This window comes from Notolabrus celidotus, chromosome 14, assembly GCF_009762535.1.
Source record: "Notolabrus celidotus isolate fNotCel1 chromosome 14, fNotCel1.pri, whole genome shotgun sequence".
NCBI classification, from domain to species: domain Eukaryota; kingdom Metazoa; phylum Chordata; class Actinopteri; order Labriformes; family Labridae; genus Notolabrus; species Notolabrus celidotus.
In genome coordinates this window covers 5089044-5107979 of record NC_048285.1, presented here as the reverse complement: position 1 = coordinate 5107979, position 18936 = coordinate 5089044, and the positions used below count along the sequence as shown (strand labels likewise).

At 40.2% G+C, this 18936-nt stretch overlaps 1 protein-coding gene across 1 annotated transcript in view; it reads left to right on the top strand.

Annotated features, from left to right (window-relative positions):
- The window catches only part of zgc:153039 (uncharacterized protein LOC767698 homolog), an 82045-nt gene that overhangs the window by 35877 nt on the left and 27232 nt on the right, over nucleotides 1-18936 (top strand). The window contains exons 7-9 of the mRNA XM_034700926.1: nucleotides 1078-1235; nucleotides 6096-6178; nucleotides 14260-14384. Of these exons, the coding sequence (XP_034556817.1) occupies nucleotides 1078-1235; nucleotides 6096-6178; nucleotides 14260-14384 (366 nt within the window). The remainder of the gene's footprint in view (nucleotides 1-1077; nucleotides 1236-6095; nucleotides 6179-14259; nucleotides 14385-18936) is intronic.

Below are 18936 nucleotides of genomic sequence, written 5' to 3'. Positions count from 1 at the left end.
TAGTAGAAAAATTGAGAGGAGGGTGATTGAAACAGAGAAGTAGAATAAAAGAAGAAAAAACCCTTGAGTGGGTTTTAAAAACATCATGATGGAGGTGATGAGGGAGGGGAATAGATGTATTGGATGAGTGTGTGTGTGGCTGTGTGTGTGCATGTGTGTGCATTGAAATACGGGAGATGAATCACGAGAAAGAGAGAGAAATACTTGCACTCTAATTCCCCTCTCTCTTGCTGTGTTGTATTGGAGAGAGGTGGGGGGCAGGTTGCAATCACGCACCCCCTGCTGTGGGGTTTGTACTCTCTGATCTCTCTCTCTCTCCAGCATCTCCTGCACACACACACACACACACACACAGACACACACACACACACACACACACACACACACACACACACACACACATAGACACACACACACACTGGCTGGAGTGAGTCCTTATGTCACGATCTCATCATTAGGCACCCTGGCAGAGTAATCACCACTTCTTCTTCTTCAGTCTTCTTCATTTTCACCGGACAAGTTTCTCCCCCCACCTCTGGGCGCATGAGTTAGAAATGACACACGAGTGTCTGAACATGTGATCACGAGCCCCTGACATGAATATAATGAGATTTAGAGTTTACCTGTTGATGACTTTCTACATGTTTGACGTGTAACATCAGAGCTGAAATATATGTGGCCATCTTATCCCAAGTCCAGAAGTTAATAGTGTCAAAACCAAGCGGTGACCCTCTATCCTAAAATATGAAGCCAGTAAGGAAGTGTTAAAAACTGCAGTTCATCGAGAAACCACTTGAGGCTGCGTTCTCTCTTAAGCTGACACATAGCAGCACTTTTCCAAGGTGATTTGAATCTTGATTGTGTCTTTCTTCAATCACAAACCACAACACGGTATGAGCTTTGGCAGAGTGACAGGACTGCTTGAGTGCTTTGCCTCAGGGTTTTGTCTCACCCCTTACGTGGTACTTATGTTATGAATAACAAGCCAACAGTGCGATATCGTAAATAAATCTGAAGATGCCGTAGAAACTGAAAAGTTAAGGTATTTTCTTACACTTTGTTCTCCAAACTTTACAGCATCCTGCTTCAGAGGGATTACAGCTTCCTGAGAGATATCAACATCTGGAACCCCTTCGTCACTGTCGGGGTTTATTCTTCCACTCTCTCTGCTGCCATGAGCAACCTCATCGGAGGCTCACGCATCCTCTACGCTCTAGCCAAAGACGACCTGTTTGGTAAGTGCAAAAATCAATGTCCTCTGAAATCTCAGGGCCATCATGAGCTAGAGTATTTCTTAACTTTCTTAGAGGAACTGGATTGTATTTGCTCAGTCCTTCTCAAACAGGCAGCCACTTTCATTCATTAACTTAGCCAGCAAGGTGCTCCTGAAGCTCGCATGGACTGTGGTTTTAATTGCTGATCCCTCAGTGTGTCTTTTATAACAAAGGTGCATTTCGATCAAGAGTTCCGGGGTCTTTTAGCCCCCAGAACTACTTTTCCCTGAACTAAAAGGTTCCTGTGCCCCCATTGTTGTCTGTGTTTCGACTGTGGGCTGAAGTCCCGGGTAGATTGTGCAAATCAGGCCAGTGATGTATGGAGAAAAAAAAGTAAATGTACTACACCACCAGACCAGTAGAGGACAGTAAAACAAAGAGGAATGCCATTCATCACAGATGACACCATAGAAGCAGACGGACAGGCAGGTATCATTGTGAGCAACAAAACAGTTAGCCTGTTAGCATGAAGCGACTCTGTTTTAGATGGTGTTATATTTCATTACAGATGGATTCACTGAATCAACACGTGAGAGGAGATAAGCGCGAGTAGCAAAGACGTTTCAACACGGCTTTAAAATCCTTTTGAACTCAAAAAGCCGTGGCAGAGATCGACCGGTGTTTTGGTTTAAACAGCGACCCTGTTAACTGGAGACTTTCAGCCGGATGCATCCCTCATAAACGTCGGTCGATCATTAAATATCTGATGAGGATATTTTGAAATTTTAATAAAAACTAAACTAGTTTGCATTCCCAGGAACTCCCTCTGTGTTTCAACAGCTGTGTAAACTCCACAAACACTGACACGTTCAGCTGAAGGTCTCCAGTTTACAGGGTCACTTTTAAAACCGTAACACCGGGAGAGACGCATTCACGGTGGGCTGAGAGAAGACTTCTGTTACAAGCTGCTAAATCAAGAGAATCACAGCTTCTTCTTTTGAAAAGTACACACACATACAAAAAAGACAGAACAAATTAAAACTAATGAAAGAAAGAGAAATCAAGTGAATCACAGATGTGTGTGATGTTATTGTGGACGACAGGCGGAATAAAAACACTGCGGTTAATCTACCAATCAGACATGCTCAGCACTGCAGGCCCTGCTCCCTGAAAGTCCCGGGAACTTTGAAAAGTACTACCTTTCTAGGAGGGGTTTTGCAGGGGGGAGATTAATTACCCCTGAACTAAATTTAGACCCTGGGTCCACCGGTCGAAACGCACGTAGTTCAGGGGTAGAGTCACTAGTTTCGGGTTAAAGTTCCTTCAGTCGAAAAACACTGTAAGTCAATCTTGAGACTATTTTCAGCAAATGTCATCACTTTGTACCCAAAAACTGAGTTCTACCCTCTCTATCTTACTTGTGACTGAACCATATTTACAAAATGAGCATCCCACTCTAATGCAGAAGACTTCAACTAAAGCTATAAAACTCTTTTTTAAAATGTTGACTCGAGTTATAAATCCAGTGAGAAGAGCGCTAACTTTTTCATCTACATCTGTACAAAGTGATTTATTTCTGCCACCAGTGGAGGACATTAAAAATTATACAGGTTTGAAGCACCTGAGCATCAATTTTAGACCTGCTGGCAGTGCAACTTCTCTTACAGTCTGTCCCCAAAACACACAGATATAGACCGGTTTGAACACTTTTGTCTTTAATCTTTGTTTTATTTCTAGAATATTAAATTCCCTGGGATGTCTCCCTCCCTGCCTCTCTGTGTGAATCTGTGCAGCCTGCAGCTTTGTCATTACTAATGTGTGCGAGCAGATTGCCTATCCCATCGTTTGCTCCTTTGTTAAGCCTATTGCAAATTGATTTGTCGTGCTTCTGCGTGTGTGTGTGTGTGTGCGCGTGTGTGTGAGGTAAATGACTGTATTAGTCGAAGTTCCTCTGTGGAGTGATCAGACGAAGCAGAGGCAGCTGATTCTTGTTACACACGAAGGGTTAACTTAGATTAATGTGTTTAATTAACAGTCTGACTGGAGAAGCATAAATGTGCGGTGTTCTTGTGGAGGGATTAAACGGTTAGCATGATCACACTGTATATGCATAAGTGTGTGTGTGTGGTGCATAGACTGTATAATAAGTGGACGTAGTATTCGTCACGTCACCCGTCTGTTTCTGAAGCGCTGTTTTGAGGACAATCCGCGGTGGCAGCCGTATTGGAAATGTTGAACTCAACCTAACTTCTGCCGAGCGAGTGTGAGGTAAAGAGGCGGGCTTTGAGCCTCCGAGCCAACAGCTCCAGTGTTCCCGCCTGTCAATCAAGTCAGCTGTGCCTCTCGTAATGGAAAACTTGTAATGTTAATATCTTCGAAATTAACGCTTTATGAGAAATTCACCCCTCATTAGGGGGGGAATCGAAAACCGGATCCGACCTAGAACCGGTTCCAATTGTTAACCTCAAATGTTATCGATTCTTTTTAACGATTAATTTCCCATCACGACATCACGGTATGTTGCTTTACGTCACACACTCTGCGACATAGAACTCCGAGGTGCAAATACCTCAAATATGTTGAAGCATTTGTCGACTCAGACTCGAAGCTTCGGGTTTGCATCGGGTGTAGAAGGGTTCCATGTGAACATGTTTGCGTCGGGGAGGCGAACCCCGCCCCTACCTCTCCCCTTTCGGAGTCGGGATACTTTCCTTCAGGCTCGAGGGGCCACGCCTGGACACATGCGGCCGAATATGAGGCAATGAGAGCGGGTAAGATACCTCCGCGATGACCCCCGGAGGAAAAGCGTTTTTCTTCTCCAAATTAAATCACGTGGACGAAAATGAGGTCAACCTATTGTTCAGTATGTTCAAGTTTAATATGTTCATGTTCAGTCTTGTGCAGACATCATTTTGGAACAAATAAAATGGTTCCTTTTGGTTAAGGAATTGGATTGATAAGCAGAAACGACAACGGCGTTACATTGATAAAATCGTATCAATTCCCACCCTACCCCCCTTACACTGTGTGCAGATCCAGAAATGAGCTATCCAGACTACACTCTTTTTTTGTACCAAGCTGTAAACATGTTTATTTCTGCTGTAAAGATCGTCTTCTTTGAATGGGTGTGTATGTGGTTTCCGGTACTTCCTGAGCCAGCCTCTAGTGGACGCTTGAGGAACTGCAGTTTTTAGCACTTCTGCATTGGACTCATATTTTAAAAGCAGAGGTTGCTTGGTGTGGTGTTTTCTTCATCCATGCACGCTGTTAAAAGTGTAACCTTTCCACTGTCCTATGCAAAACAGAGTGATGACTTTCCACACACACACACACACGCACACACACACACACACTCTCATGCACCTTCTACTTCTTCTCTTTAACTCACTAATCTCCCACTCCTTCACCTCAGTCCTGCCTCCCTCCATCCTCTCCATCACTCAGTCTCCCCCTCTCATTGATTTGACTTTAAATTCACACTGATTAAATTTCAATCCTTTATCAGCTGTGAAATTTACTCTTAAACTCAGATCCCCCCTTCTCTCACTGCTTCTCAGTTCTCTTTTCCTCATGACTCTTTTTCTCCGAGAGGTTTGGTCTGTCTTTCATTTTCGATGTGTTACTTCAACATTTCAGATCTGCCAACTCAAATGTCATGATGAAATGTCATATAAAAAGAGAGTCTGCATGTACACCGTCTCACACGTCCGTATGTGTGTGTGTGTATATATATATATATATAATATATATATATATAATATATAAGGTTTAGTGTCAGCTTAGTTTGCCTTCTCCTCGCCGCCGCCCACTCTCTCTGCCTCTCCTGCTCTTTCTCTTTCTGAGCAGACGTGTAGTTAATTAAACAAAGTTGGTTTAAATGTCAGAAACATAAGCAGATGACATCCTGGTCTCAGACTGATCCGGCCTGTAAATGGCAACATCAGCAGCTCTGAGGTCTGATGGGCCGGAGTCTGGTTTGTTTCTGTTGCTTTAAAGGAAACAACGTGAAAAGTTGCACAATAAGGAACACAAGGCATGAGTTTTAATATTTCCTTTACCATGTCGTCTCAGATGGAGTAATTACATTTTCATGTCAGGATAGAAGAGGTGAGGATTGAAATGAGCGGCAGATCGAATGATTTTTAATTTCAGGAGAGATGCGATGACAGAATAAAGATTATAAACACTTCTTTCCTTCCTTCATTTTTTTTTTTCAGTCGTAAACGAAAATAGCAGACAAGTTATTAAACTACTTGTGTCGCCAAAAGCCGCTGAGAGGCTGAGGTTGGGCAAAGTAAAGTGTCTGACACACTAAAAGCAAAAAAAATTACCTAACTAACTGTCCCTACAATAAACCATATCGTAAACAAACAACAAAAGTAACACCACAAAAAATATACAAACAATAAACTACCCTAAACCTCAAAATTAGATACTATAAACACTCAAATCCTTCATGGCTCCAACAACTTGAATCCCATGCAAACTTTAAGTAGTTGAACTTTCTGCAAACTTCAGCAAAGTGAAGTTTAACTAGATTTAAACAGACGAGGATCAACAGTTGAACGAGGCTCACCTGTTCCAGGATTCCTCTGCTTGTTAGCCAAACTGAGTCGATACTGTTTCCTGGTGAGGTGAATAAATCTGCACAGCAGTGGGTTGGAGACAGTTGGCACATCTGCAGGAGCAGACTCTAATTGTTGAAGTCCTGCAGGGTGGAGCTGTTGTGGGATTTTAAAAACTCTTCAGGTTGTGCAGATCTCAATGGTGCAGTGTGTTTTCACTGTTTTGTTGAAATGTATAAGAAAATAAAGACTATTCATTCATTTCGTCAGGCCAGCATTTAAATGTTTTCACTAACATCCCCTCTCATCCCTACAGGTAAGGTGCTCTCTCCAGCTAAGAAGACATCCCACAGTGGTAACCCCTGGATGTCCGTGATCATCTCCTGGTTCCTTGTGCAGGTTAGTGGATAAACGATGCAGAATGATGGAAACTTTATTACAGTAACTAGCATGAGTCATAAATGGAGTAATCCAAGTGAAGCGACTAAGATTGAAAAGTACCACTTAGACTAAGTAGGTTTGAGTTTGTGACGCGTCTTACCAACTATTAAAAAAAAATGAAAAGTCCATGAAAGGTTTTTCTATTTATTTACAAAAGACTCAAAATAATTCAATACCAAAAAAGATGTAAATAAACAATGAAAATGACGATGACTATGGCAGTTAACAAAAAATATTCAAACCCACTCACCCTCTTTTTATGCCTCCCGCCACTCGACTGAACAGGTAGATAAAAGGTAAACCACACCCAGGAACCCAAAACTGAAAATTAAGTCAACCATAATCATAATTAACAAACAAGACAAGAGAATCAACAATATGGCAAATATCGCCCCTACACCAAATAAATATGCTAACCACAGCTAGGACAGCCGTTTTGGAAAAACCTTAAAGGTGACATATCACGCTTTTTTCATCAATATATATTGGTCTAAGAGGTCCCCAAAACATGTCTTTAAAGTTTATGCTCAAAAAAACACTTTGAAATCAGATTTTGACATGCCTGAAAATCCCTCTTCTTCAGTCCTCCTCAGAACAGTCTGTTTTCTCTCTGACCACGCCCCCTCAGGAAGTGGATGTGCCTCGGCTGTCAGGCACGTTGATCTAATGTTTACATGTTGGCTGAATATACACGGCTGCTCAGAGATCACGTTACTTCAACCCTCTGAATCTGATCCTGACGGAGAGGCGCCTGTAGCAGGACCTTTCTGAAGGATTGGTCACTGATTTAGTGTTTCTTGTTGTTTTATTTGTCAGTATGTAGACGTGTGTCTTGGTACACAGCTACGACATGTAGCTATGTGGCTATGCTAACTAGCGCTAGCACTTATCCATGATAAATAAAAATCATCCACTAGATCTTCAAATCTGCAGACGTGGGGAGTAAAACCGACTTTTGTGTTTATTAAGACAGCCTACAACTAGCATGCCTCCCTCCTAAGCTCCTTGTTAGCACACATTTGTGCAGGTAATGAAAAACGGAGGAGGGGATTCAGTATTATTTTATACAGTCTATGGGCTGAACAAGCTCCGAGCTCTGACTCTGTTACAGACCGGATATTGTTGTTACGTAACAAAAACACGGAAGTCTGAAACGGCTCGTTTCAGACACATTAACAGAAAGGTGTAGGAATCAGAACAGGGGCAGAATGGATTTTTTTCATTCTCGGGGGGTTTGTAGACATGCCAGGGAAACATATTTCAGGTAGAGAACCATTAAAAAGTCCATTTTGCATGATATGTCACCTTTAAACCATGCAAAACGAGTCGACAGGCAAGGTGCATGCTGGTAGGCCGTCTAGTTATTTGGTGTTGGTGCCTGACTTCCTGTCCCGCTCCATCTGCTCTGTGCTGAATTGATGCGTTGTGCTCCGGCATCCGGCAAAAATAGAAGTCTTGTGTATCTGATCCGAGGGGCTCAGACCTGCCGGATCAGAGACACAGCCGGAACACAACGGAGCAGATCCAGTGGAAGTTAACACATTGACTAGAATACAAACCTATCAGATCTGGTGCTCTGACGGATCAGAGACGGACTAGAACACACGTTTTTAAAGAGTCTTTAATCCTTTTCTTGTGGATAGGATATCTTGGAAACTCATGGAGGAATATTTTTGCACATTTTGAATTTAGGATGAACTTGATATCAAAGTACCTCTGAGGCAAAGTTGTGTAACATCTGTTTCTTTAACTATCTAAGAGAGCTGTACCATTTTCAAATAAGTTGACCATTCACGTTGACATTTCTCTTCTTGCCGAGGATCTATTGGTTTCTTCTGACATTCTGTTCAGCTATAATTCTAATATATCATTTTTTTGTTGATGTTACATGGCGGATGTTTTCTCCCCATGCAGCTTTGTAGTGCTGCAAGTCATATTGCTGAATTCAAGTCTGCCCAAAAATTCCTCATTGAACTTGCAGAGCAGCATATGGGAACCATGAAGGAAATTTTTCCTGCAACTCCAGTGAGAGCACTTGTGACGAGGACTTGGTGGGAGAAACATTTTGTAAGCCAGTGCATGAAACGCTCTCTAACTTATCACTTTAAATTTGAGCTAAATTCTTAAAGCGGTTGGAAGTCATTGAAGCAACGTTTAAGAAGATTGTGCTGTGGTGGAATATGACCTGCCTCTGAAGTGAGAGCTGCTGATCGTAGAGACTTTCAGTTATCAACATTAGCTGAACTAATAACAAATAGTTGGCACCTTAATGTCACTTACTTTGATTACAGGGCGATCTCAGGCCTGTGAAACTTATAAAAGACTGAACAAGGAGGGAGGTGCATCAGCTAAAGAAAGCTTCATCTGTCGAGACTCGTAAGCGGTGGAGGGAAGTCAATAAAGAGGAGAAAATATTGGCAGAGAAGAGTAGGGCAAAGGCAGAGACAAAGAGGAGGAGGAGGATCTTAGGAGCAAATAGGCTCAACTATCCCATCATAATTAGAGGTGAGTCTGAAAGGCGGGATGACTTGTCGTTATTTGCTTTCTCACTCTTTTTCTCATCCACGGTCCCTCTCCCGTCCTCCTCTCTGTGTCTCTTTCCACTCTCCAGGTGTGAGGAGGAGCAATTAGATGGAAATCGTTAGCTGCGCTGCCATCACCAGCAAAGATCATTGACTCTGTAGTTGTCTTTCTCTCTGCCTCGTCCTCCGCCGTTTGAATGATTCACTGATGACAAAAGTCTGATTGTAATCTCGCCTGGAACACTGCAGGAGCAAAAACCAAGAAGTGTGTTCAAGGGAGAGGCACGAGCCAAGGCTTTCTTTTAGAAATGCTCGCAAATATTTTGTCTGCTTGAGCAAAGAGTTATGAAAAAGGACGTTTAGAAAGAGGAGTTTAAGCAACATAAGGCAAATAGGTGAGCCAGAAGCACAAGTTCAAACATTTTGCAGCTTTGCACAACTCAAAGATTGTTTGCAGAATATGAGCTGACTTTTAATGAACTCATTTGAAGCCAACACACTAATGCAAGCATGATACAAACACAACCTGTAACCCTGAGACATTTCTGGAAAGGTTTCTAACCCAGTGCATTACTCAGCTGCCTCAATCACTTCTTTTCATTTAATAAAAGAGTCCGCGTGGTCGCTCTTTCCAGCGAAATGGATCTCAATTTATGCACACTGCTTTCCAGAAAAACACTCTTTGAAATTTCCTCACAAAACACACCCAGAAGAGATTTTTTTGTGTGTTTGCTGGCTCAAACACACACACACACACACACACACACACACACACACACACACACACACACACACACACACACACACACACACACACACACACACACACACACACCCCTTATGAACACACACTTTGTGCGCTGTGACAGCAGTTGTCCATGGCTGGCCTGTGTCTGAATTAATGGCTAATTAATGCTCTGGTAGAACCAACTCTGCTGGACAGACACCCACTGACTTTGACGGCCAGAGGTCAGAGATTTTCTCTTTTTCTCTCCCCTCTCTTCTTTGCATCTCATCTTTTCCATCTCTCATCTCACATTTCTTGCTCTTCTCCAGCATCAGCTCATCATTTTCCCTCTATTTCTGACCTCCTGTCAATAATGTGCCATCATTAATCTTAGTCCTCCGCCATTACCTCTCTCTCTCGCTCTGGTTCATGGTCACAAAGGTGGTGATTACAGAGTTTCTACCTCGTCCCCTCCAAGATAAGCTTTTCAGATCAACAAAATAAAGTCCAGCTGAGTTTCTCATCCAATCATAAAACACATGATAATTGGAGAGAGACTTTGCTGTGTTTGTTTTTCAGCACAGAACTCTAGTTACATTGTGGTCGTGTGCAATCAGTCTCGGCAGCGTCCTCGTGGATAAAGAAAGCACACTTTATGATGACGGTGATGAATCACACTTTGTGTTCCTGCACCAAAGTATGAAGGTGTGTTCAATGTGGAGTGGGAACCGGTAATTGGGATTTTTTCCATTCTTGTAACTTGAAAGTGTTCCGCCCTTTAGACAATCCCATCGTAGAAGCTTTGTTTGCGTTTTACAGGCTGGAGAAATAGTCGCAGTTCTATGATTTACAGCGTGACCATTTTAATGTAAACTAGGGATGTACATTTTCAGTATTTTCCGTGATCAATTTTCAGAAATGTTAACGATCAATTATTGATTAATCAATAAAAAAAACATTGTTATTCTAATGTCAAAAACAATGTCAAATACCTTGTTTTCCCCCTGAATTTTATTTTCCACAGAAACAAAATGCATATAACTGATGGTATTAAATACGGGTACAACATGTTTAGTGCTGATTATCAACCATCAGGCTCATGAAAATATTCTCTGCTGACATAATCTTAGAAAGTGAAGGCTCATACTACTAACAAAAAAGTACTTCAGACTCATAGTGTTTAGTTTTCTGTCTACTCATTCTCATTGAGAAAAATAAACATGTGTACGCAGCAAGGTTATTATAGTTTTGCATTTTTCATTAGTTTTTATTTTTATTTCGTTTTGACTTTTTGTTTTCAATTTCAGTTTAGTTTTAATTAGTTTTTGAAGCGGGTTTGCTAGTTTAGTTTAGTTTCTATTTTTTGAAAATGCTTAGTTTTAGTTTAGTTTTTATTAGTTTCAGTTTTAGTTTTAGTCTTTTTTGCCTGTGTGCCTGGCCGGGGGTTAGCTTCTGTTTCAGGGTAAGGGGGCTGGGCGCTCTCTCTTGCCTTGACAAGGTATGCTAGGTTAGCCGTCTTGTGTGAGCTTTTCAAATGGACTTTAAGATTAGTGGGCTTTTCCCCCTTGAGAAATGGTCCACATATTTTATCACCTTCCATTGCAAGGCACTTACTCCTATCAGAGACAGTCATATTCAAAGTAATCCCAAATGGGGCTCTGCCGCTTTCTCCTGACTTTCGCTGCCATTCACGCTCTGCAGGCAAAGTGTGGACGCGTGCCTGCTTGTGCGAATGAGCCAAATGAAGTGAAACTGGCAGAAAACAAACAAAAAATTCATATCCTAAAAAATAGGGAATACTGGTAGATACTCTGAAGGATAGTACTCTCCCTGGGGTGTCGGTCAGAACACACTGGACAGGAGACAGGAGGGAGCTTTAACCGTTTAGTGAATATTCTCCTTACAGCACAACAGTACAGCAGACCCAATGAGGCCACAGAGGCCAACACATCAAATAAATACACAAACATAAGGGTGATGGTCACAATATGGACACTTAGGCTAGCATTACTGACCCTCTATAGTGTTAAATAATATGGTGACTCACTGATACATCCTTAACAATAAAATAAGCAATAAACAATAATCATTGATACAGAGATAGTGATTCAGATGCTACCACTACAAGTATACTAATAATCATATCACTCTAATACCACTGCCACCAATTAACCATTAACACTTATAATGATAAATGAACAGAACAGGATCATATGGGTGATTAATAATATGAGATGACGCATGCCCTCATGACGTCTATTTTCTCTCTCTGGAGTTTTAACACACGTGAATGCCTATGGACAGGAAAAGTCAGTTCTCCGTCTCATTATACTTACTTGTTGGGCATTCACACAGGAACGGTTATAAACAGGGCAGGTAGTCGGAGCGAGAGGGTTCGTCTCTAATCATCCTGCAATTCTGCCTCGCAGTGAGTGTGCGCGCCCGTCAGCTGCAGGCTCCGTTTGGCGCGCTCCCGTGCAGATGCAGAGAGCAGAGAGCAGAGATGTCCACCCGATCAGTCTCGATCTTTATTACATATCCACTCAAAATACTGAGTTTAAGACGAAAACTAAAGACATGTTCTCTATCATTTTAGTTTATTTTAGTTAGTTTTGTAAACTCACAATACAGTTACAGTTAGTTTTTCGTTTTTTTGTGAAGCCTCGTTTTTATTTTTATTTCAGTTAACGTTTTTTGTTAGTTTCGTTAACTATAATAACCTTGGTACGCAGTCAGGTGTCACAGTCCTTGATGTGTCTGCAGTTTTTTTTCACTGCACAGATATTTGCTACCTCCTCATATAACTACAGTTATAATAGTATTTTTTAAAGCAGGCTGTAATGCAGGCAGCTCTCACTGCTCTCAGTCTTAGCTGTCAGGTCTGTATTAACGTGCACGGACTTCGTGGTCTGTTCCCACATTCAGATGTCAGAGAACCTGGCAGGGAACAGTGCTAATAATGAGGTCATCATTTCCCTCCTCTGTTAGAGGTCACACACTACTCCTCAGTCAGAGAGCCGGGCTGAATCTAAAACACTCGTGAGCTGTCAGTTTAATAAGGTGTCCTACCCCCCCCTTCAAATTAGCCACTGTTAGCTCTGTGTGTAGCTGGGCTTGTTTAGGTTAACGGCGTAGCTAACATACAGCAGGAAAGATAGCATCTTAATTAAAAGTGAACATAAGTCTCAATCTGTGGTGCTGCACAGGAGCCACGGGACCCCCTGTGGTCCTGCACTGGTCCCGAGGTAAACGTAGAACCATTTCATTATAAAGCGTCTTGCTCCCTAGATGTTGGTCAAATCTACTCTGACTGTCTCCTTCTCGCTGCAGCGTCGACAGATAATCATATCTAACCTCAGAGAGTCTGCGGGGAACAAAGTGGGCTTACGTTCAATTATCAGGGGAGAGAAAAAAGAGACTCATGCCTCCAGACTTGATATCAGGTTCTCATGTCTCATTAGAAATATTTATTTTGGTCATTTCAACCATTTTTGTTTCTGTGTAAAACAACACATGCTACTTGTTATCTAGCATTTGTATATCTGGTTTCACTTCAGATCTGGATCAGGGTCTTCAGAATGAGCAGAGGGTGAAGCATTCAGGTGGTTGGAGTGTCATTTTTAGCCAGCTTTGAACTGATGGAGGTGTAGCCAGGTGTTTGTGGGTGATCATCTCATCTTCTCCACTCAGCTAATCATTATTTCTGAGAGAACAAGACTTGAGAGGAGCTCTCTCACCTGTATGTCAGATGCGTCATCTCATATCCATAAAGCATGCCAAAACAACAAAAACCCTACCGTCTATATATGTATGTATATATTTTTTCTCTTCATTTATTTTGTTATTTTAAATTATGATTTTTTTATTTATATATCTCTGTTTATTTTATTAATTCTATTAATTCTATTTATTTAATTTAATTACATATATCCAAGCAATTTGATTGTCTTAATGTCTTGTAAATATATTTAAAAAGTTACAAATAAAACAATAAAATAATGAAAGAAAACAAAAAAGCAATTACAATACACTCTATGTATTTTTATATCTATCTTTTCATCTTGTTTATTCTATTTTAGATTATTGATTTATTTTATTTATCTATGGTTATTTTATTCCTTCAATGTATTTTATTTATTTTATTTAATAACACATGTCTGAGCCCGTTGATTGTATTTGTTTTATCTAGTTATTATATTTAAAAAGTTACAAATAAAATAATAATAAAATATATATATATAACAATACCATCTACGTAACATTAGACACAAGTACAAATGTCTCAAACCAAAACCTTTATATATAGAAATAAATATAGAAATATATCTATAACTGCATCAAATTAAAAGGTCTGTGCATGTCTGCCTCCTTAATTTGCCTTTATTTGGGTTTTTAAATTACCAGCATCTTGTCATTAAAATAAAAAAAGATGATTCTGATATTCATTCAGGAAAACAGAGTATTTTCTAAATTAACGTGGTATCCATTTGTAGATGCCTGAGCCTGCGTTCTGTCTTAAATTTAAAGGTATATAAGTGAACAAAGTGAGTTGCTCAGACATTAAATTTAACCTCCTTCTTCTCAATTTGCACTTAAACATGCAACACACAACGATGACTTCATGTTTTAGAGGTTCTGTTTTGTGTTTGAAAAGTCGATGGATGCTGGAAAAGGTCACAGAAAAGATAAAAACAGTCGTGACGTGTTGATTTGAATGTTAATTCCTTCTCTCCTCTCTGTCTTTCTTTCTTTCTCTCCTCCTTTGTTCCTCCTCGGTTTCTTCCTTCTAGCTGGTTCTGTTCTCAGGGAAACTCAACACTATCGCCAGCATTGTGACCATCTTCTTCCTGTTGGTGTACGCGGCTGTGGATCTGGCCTGCCTGGCTCTGGAATGGGCGTCTGCACCGAATTTCAGGTACACAAACACACTCGTACTAAAAGCGTGTGGAAATATGGATTCACACTGAACAAATGCAAATATGATCTAAAAGCTGAAAGTCTCACTGAAGCATCCGCAGGAATCTTAGAGGAAAATAATCTATCACTATGAGAAAACATAACAATATCTAGCTTTCAACTACACTCATGTTACACTTTAAAGAATCACACTTATGTAGCCTACATGAGAACCTTTACTACACCCTATAGACTTGAGTTACACACACACACACACACACACACACACACACACACACACACACACACACTCACACACATACACACACACACACACACACACACACACACACAGCTTACCTGAGAGAATGAAAGTCTTTTATAGTCACTGCGTTGTGACTTTCTGGAGCACATTTCCCTCTCTAAACCCGCTCCTTCTCTTCTCTATTTTCTTCCTCCGTCATTGTTTATGTTTGTGTGTACGCAGCTGGTTGCGTGCCAGCTGGATGCTGCTGTGGGGACAGTGTACAAATTAAAAGACATAAAACTGGCCGCTGCTTATAGCCCCATATTGGAGAGGGACCAGCAATAAAACTGTGAGTTTGTGTTTGTTTTTGTGGGGCTGCAGCCCGGACTGGATGCTCAAGTAACAACGCATGGAGACGAGAAGAGATTTTAATTTACAATGTTTGTATTTCTGCGATGTGTGTGCGTGGGTTGTTTGGACACTTGCAATGATCCTGATTTATAAAAGCTCCCTGAAGCCATTTTCACACAACAGGAGCACAACCTGAGGACAGAGTCTGTGCAGATGTAGCTTGATGATTACATCATGACACCAACACGGCCACAGTTTGGCATTCGATTCACTCTTTTTTTTATTTTTTTTTTATGAGATTTTCCACATTTTCTGTGTGAAGGGTTTGTGTCACCACACAGAAAATATGCTGTCATCCAAATCTTTAATTTAAAAAAGCTGTTTTTCTAAAGGCATACCTTCCCTCGATTAAACTCCTCCACTGGCTGTGAAATACATCTGAACATGACAACTGCTCCACTTTTTATTTGTTATGGAGCAGAGACACTGTTTAAACACCATGCATCACTTTATTGTTGTGACAGTTTGCCTCCAGCGGTGCATTTGCCGTTTCATATTTCTTTACAGTTATTGTCTGAAAAGACGTGAGTACATCTGCAGCTTCCCAGATCGAGGACACCGCAGTCAGAGTTAGCTGAAGTCAGAACAAAGACTCAAACATTGTAAACATACTGTACTCAGAAACAGAGCTGGGGAGTTATTTATTATTATTATTTGAGCACACTATTTATTCTTGAAGGCCGACTTCTACACCTTTTCTACAATATGAGTTTTAAAACACATGTCAGAAGATTATGTGGATGAATTATTATATTTCTTTAGGTATTGATGAATAGTTCAGCATGCTTCAGTTACAGCTGCATGGTGTGGGTCATTGGAACAGCATGAAGAGTGATGTGCATGTAAAACCAACACTGCCTCCTGCACCTCTAACATTACACTCAGACTGTCATTATAGATGTTCATCTTTGTGTTTTTGGGCTGATTTAGAGCACCTATTGGAAAACTCCACCAAATATTGATTTCTGACCTCTTCTTGGGTTAAACATTGGTATTGTGATGTTTAAAAGTGAATATGAACTTGTTTTCTTTGCATTATTTGAGGTCTGAAAACACTAAACTGATCAATTTGCAGTGGTCTCTTAATTTTTTCCAGAGCTGTTAATTAGAGGTGTGAAAAAATATCGATACAGCAATATATCGCGATACTTTGACCTCCAATATGGTATCGACATTTCAACTCTTAATAACGATATCTTTGTTATAATAAAAATTCACATTTTAGCCAAGTTGGAACTGAAATACAACTTCAGTATTTCAAAAACAATAAAGTGGAAAAGTGTTTTTTATTCAGACTTTATTTATTTGTTTTTCTCATATTCTTATTCACATATACTCAATTGAATGATCATGGAATAATTGGACCCCCCCCTCCCCCTCCCCCTCCCTAGTCCCCCCCCCCCCCCCCCATCAGGATGTAAAGTCAGGGTTCAAAATATATCACTGAAATCAAAAACAACAGTACCAACCTATCACAACCATTGAAAAGAAAAAAGAAAAGACTGCCTAGTTGACCAAAACCTCATCTAGAGGCAGGTACCCCCTTATCCGTGTCAACATATATCTGCCTGCACAGACATGCACAAGCACAGGCACGTCCACACAAGTGCACACATATACATGCCCGCAGAGACACACAAGCATACATACATATACATCTGCACGGGCGCACACATTGACCCACATGTCAAAATACACACCAACAATACAAAATTGACCAAACACAAAAAGTGTTTTTTGACTTAATTTGTCCTTTCAATTTGAAATAATATTTTGTGATTTACATTTACACCATCCCTATTTTCTCTTAGTTTACTGTGTAGAATATGGCTATATATCACAATATTGTGATATCATGATATATCGTGATACTATCGTATCGTGACCCAAGTATCATGATGCATATCGTATCGTGAAGTTCTTGGCAATACTCACCCCAACTATTTATAGAAAAAGTAGAAAACGGACAAAAAAGGGACTGAAAATCCAAAATGATGAGTCCTCTGGAGCTGCATGGATTTCAGCAGAATAAAAGTAATTCATCTGTTGCACCTCTGAAATTGTGTAGGATGATGCTCATCAATTCAAACATGCATATTGATCAGTACTTGATGTATTGTACTGCTCACATGAGCAGAATCCACATGCAGGGTGAGAGATTATACAAACTCCTGCTGCTCCCTTTGCATAACGGTCAGACATGAATACAGAGTTGATGTTTGTACCAGGTGTTTTGGCACATGTGACCCCTGAAGCAGTCTCTTAAAAGAATGTAAAGAAGTCCTTTCCTCACGTCTTGTCTCTGACTCACAGCTCTGAGCTTTAAACATGACTGACAGTGTTTCTGTCCTGAGCTCTGAGACCATGTGTTTTTGAGAAATGGAAATAATTCTGTGGCTTTGTTTTTGTCTTTTAATTAACCTTTTTAGCATATATTTTATTTGAAGATTAAGCCTATGAACTACTTCTCTGCATTTACTCCAATCATGACGCAGCTCTGTCCTTTTAATTGCATTTCTTTTACATTTGGAAAACAAGAAACACGCAGGGTGAAATTCTTTAAAGGGACTTCATTCACCGCACAGAGAGAGAGTCTGAATGGAAACAGTGAGGCTTTTGATTTACAGCTTTCATGTTTGGATCATTCCTTTGACGTCAGGTTATTGACAGGAAGCAGAGAAACATACACGTCGATATTAAACCACTCAGTTCAGGCAGAATGAATCTAACTCTGCTGTTTGAGAACACCTGAGGAGGATGCATCTCTCTTTTCCCCTCCCACAGACATGTGCCGATCAACTTTGTATTACCCAAACACAGCTTACATAAAGGCTTTTTTCAACCGGAGGAACTTTACCACTGAACTACATGAAAGTCAGCAGTTAACAGGGCTGCCGTTTAAACCAAAACACCAGCCGATCTCTCTGATCCAACCAGATATATCAGTGTTATAGAATGTTTATGTGTCTGTAACAAACCTCTATAATAAGCTTTTGTCTTGTTGCTAAACTTCTTTTATTGGACTGAATGACAAGTCTTCATTTCTGAGTCTCCTCTCATGCTTCTATCTTTGACCTGAGAGAGATTTGGCAGATGGAGGAAATTTTCAGGAGACTCTTTTGCAGATCTTTTTCCCAGAGTTAAACTTTTCACAGACACCATGAATTAATTGGCACCCACTGAGCATCTTGAGGCCAAAGTGTCAAGGTGACGAGTTCTGGTAAAATTAAGTCGTGAAGTTTTGAGTTTAAAATTGGCAACATAACTTTTCCTTGTCAGTAATATAATGTTATTTTTTAAATGTGTGTATTGACCTTGGCCAAAGGCTCTCATAATGAGGTATGTAAAGTCAGCATCATGGGGAAACTCAGACTTCAGGCACCTCTGAATATTATGTCTCCACATTTCTCTCTATTTAGCTTTAAGATGTTTATTCAGAACCAAATCTACACATACTCACCAAAACACTCAACATGAGCAGCTCTACGTTTAATAATAATAATAATAATAATAACAATAACAATAATAATAATAATAATAATATCTTAATTAATATAGCACATTTAAAACCAAATGGTGCTTTGACTAACAAAACATGGCCGGATTCAGGAGGGGGACAGAATAAACCTTTAACAGGCAGAGAGAAAGATGCAAAAATAAAAAATCAACGCAAAAGGTTAACAAGAATAAGCGCAAATTAAACAGAATCAAGTGATGAAACGGTAAACCAATAAATCATTGTCATAGAGGTTTTAAAAAGAAGCATTAAAGGACAATAAAAAGGTTTTAAGAAGAAGATGGCATCACATCAGAGAAGATAGAAAAGAATTGATTTAGAACCTTAGAATTATAAATGAAAAAGGAAATCAAATAAATACATTCAAATTAATAAGTGAAATAAAATATAAAGAAA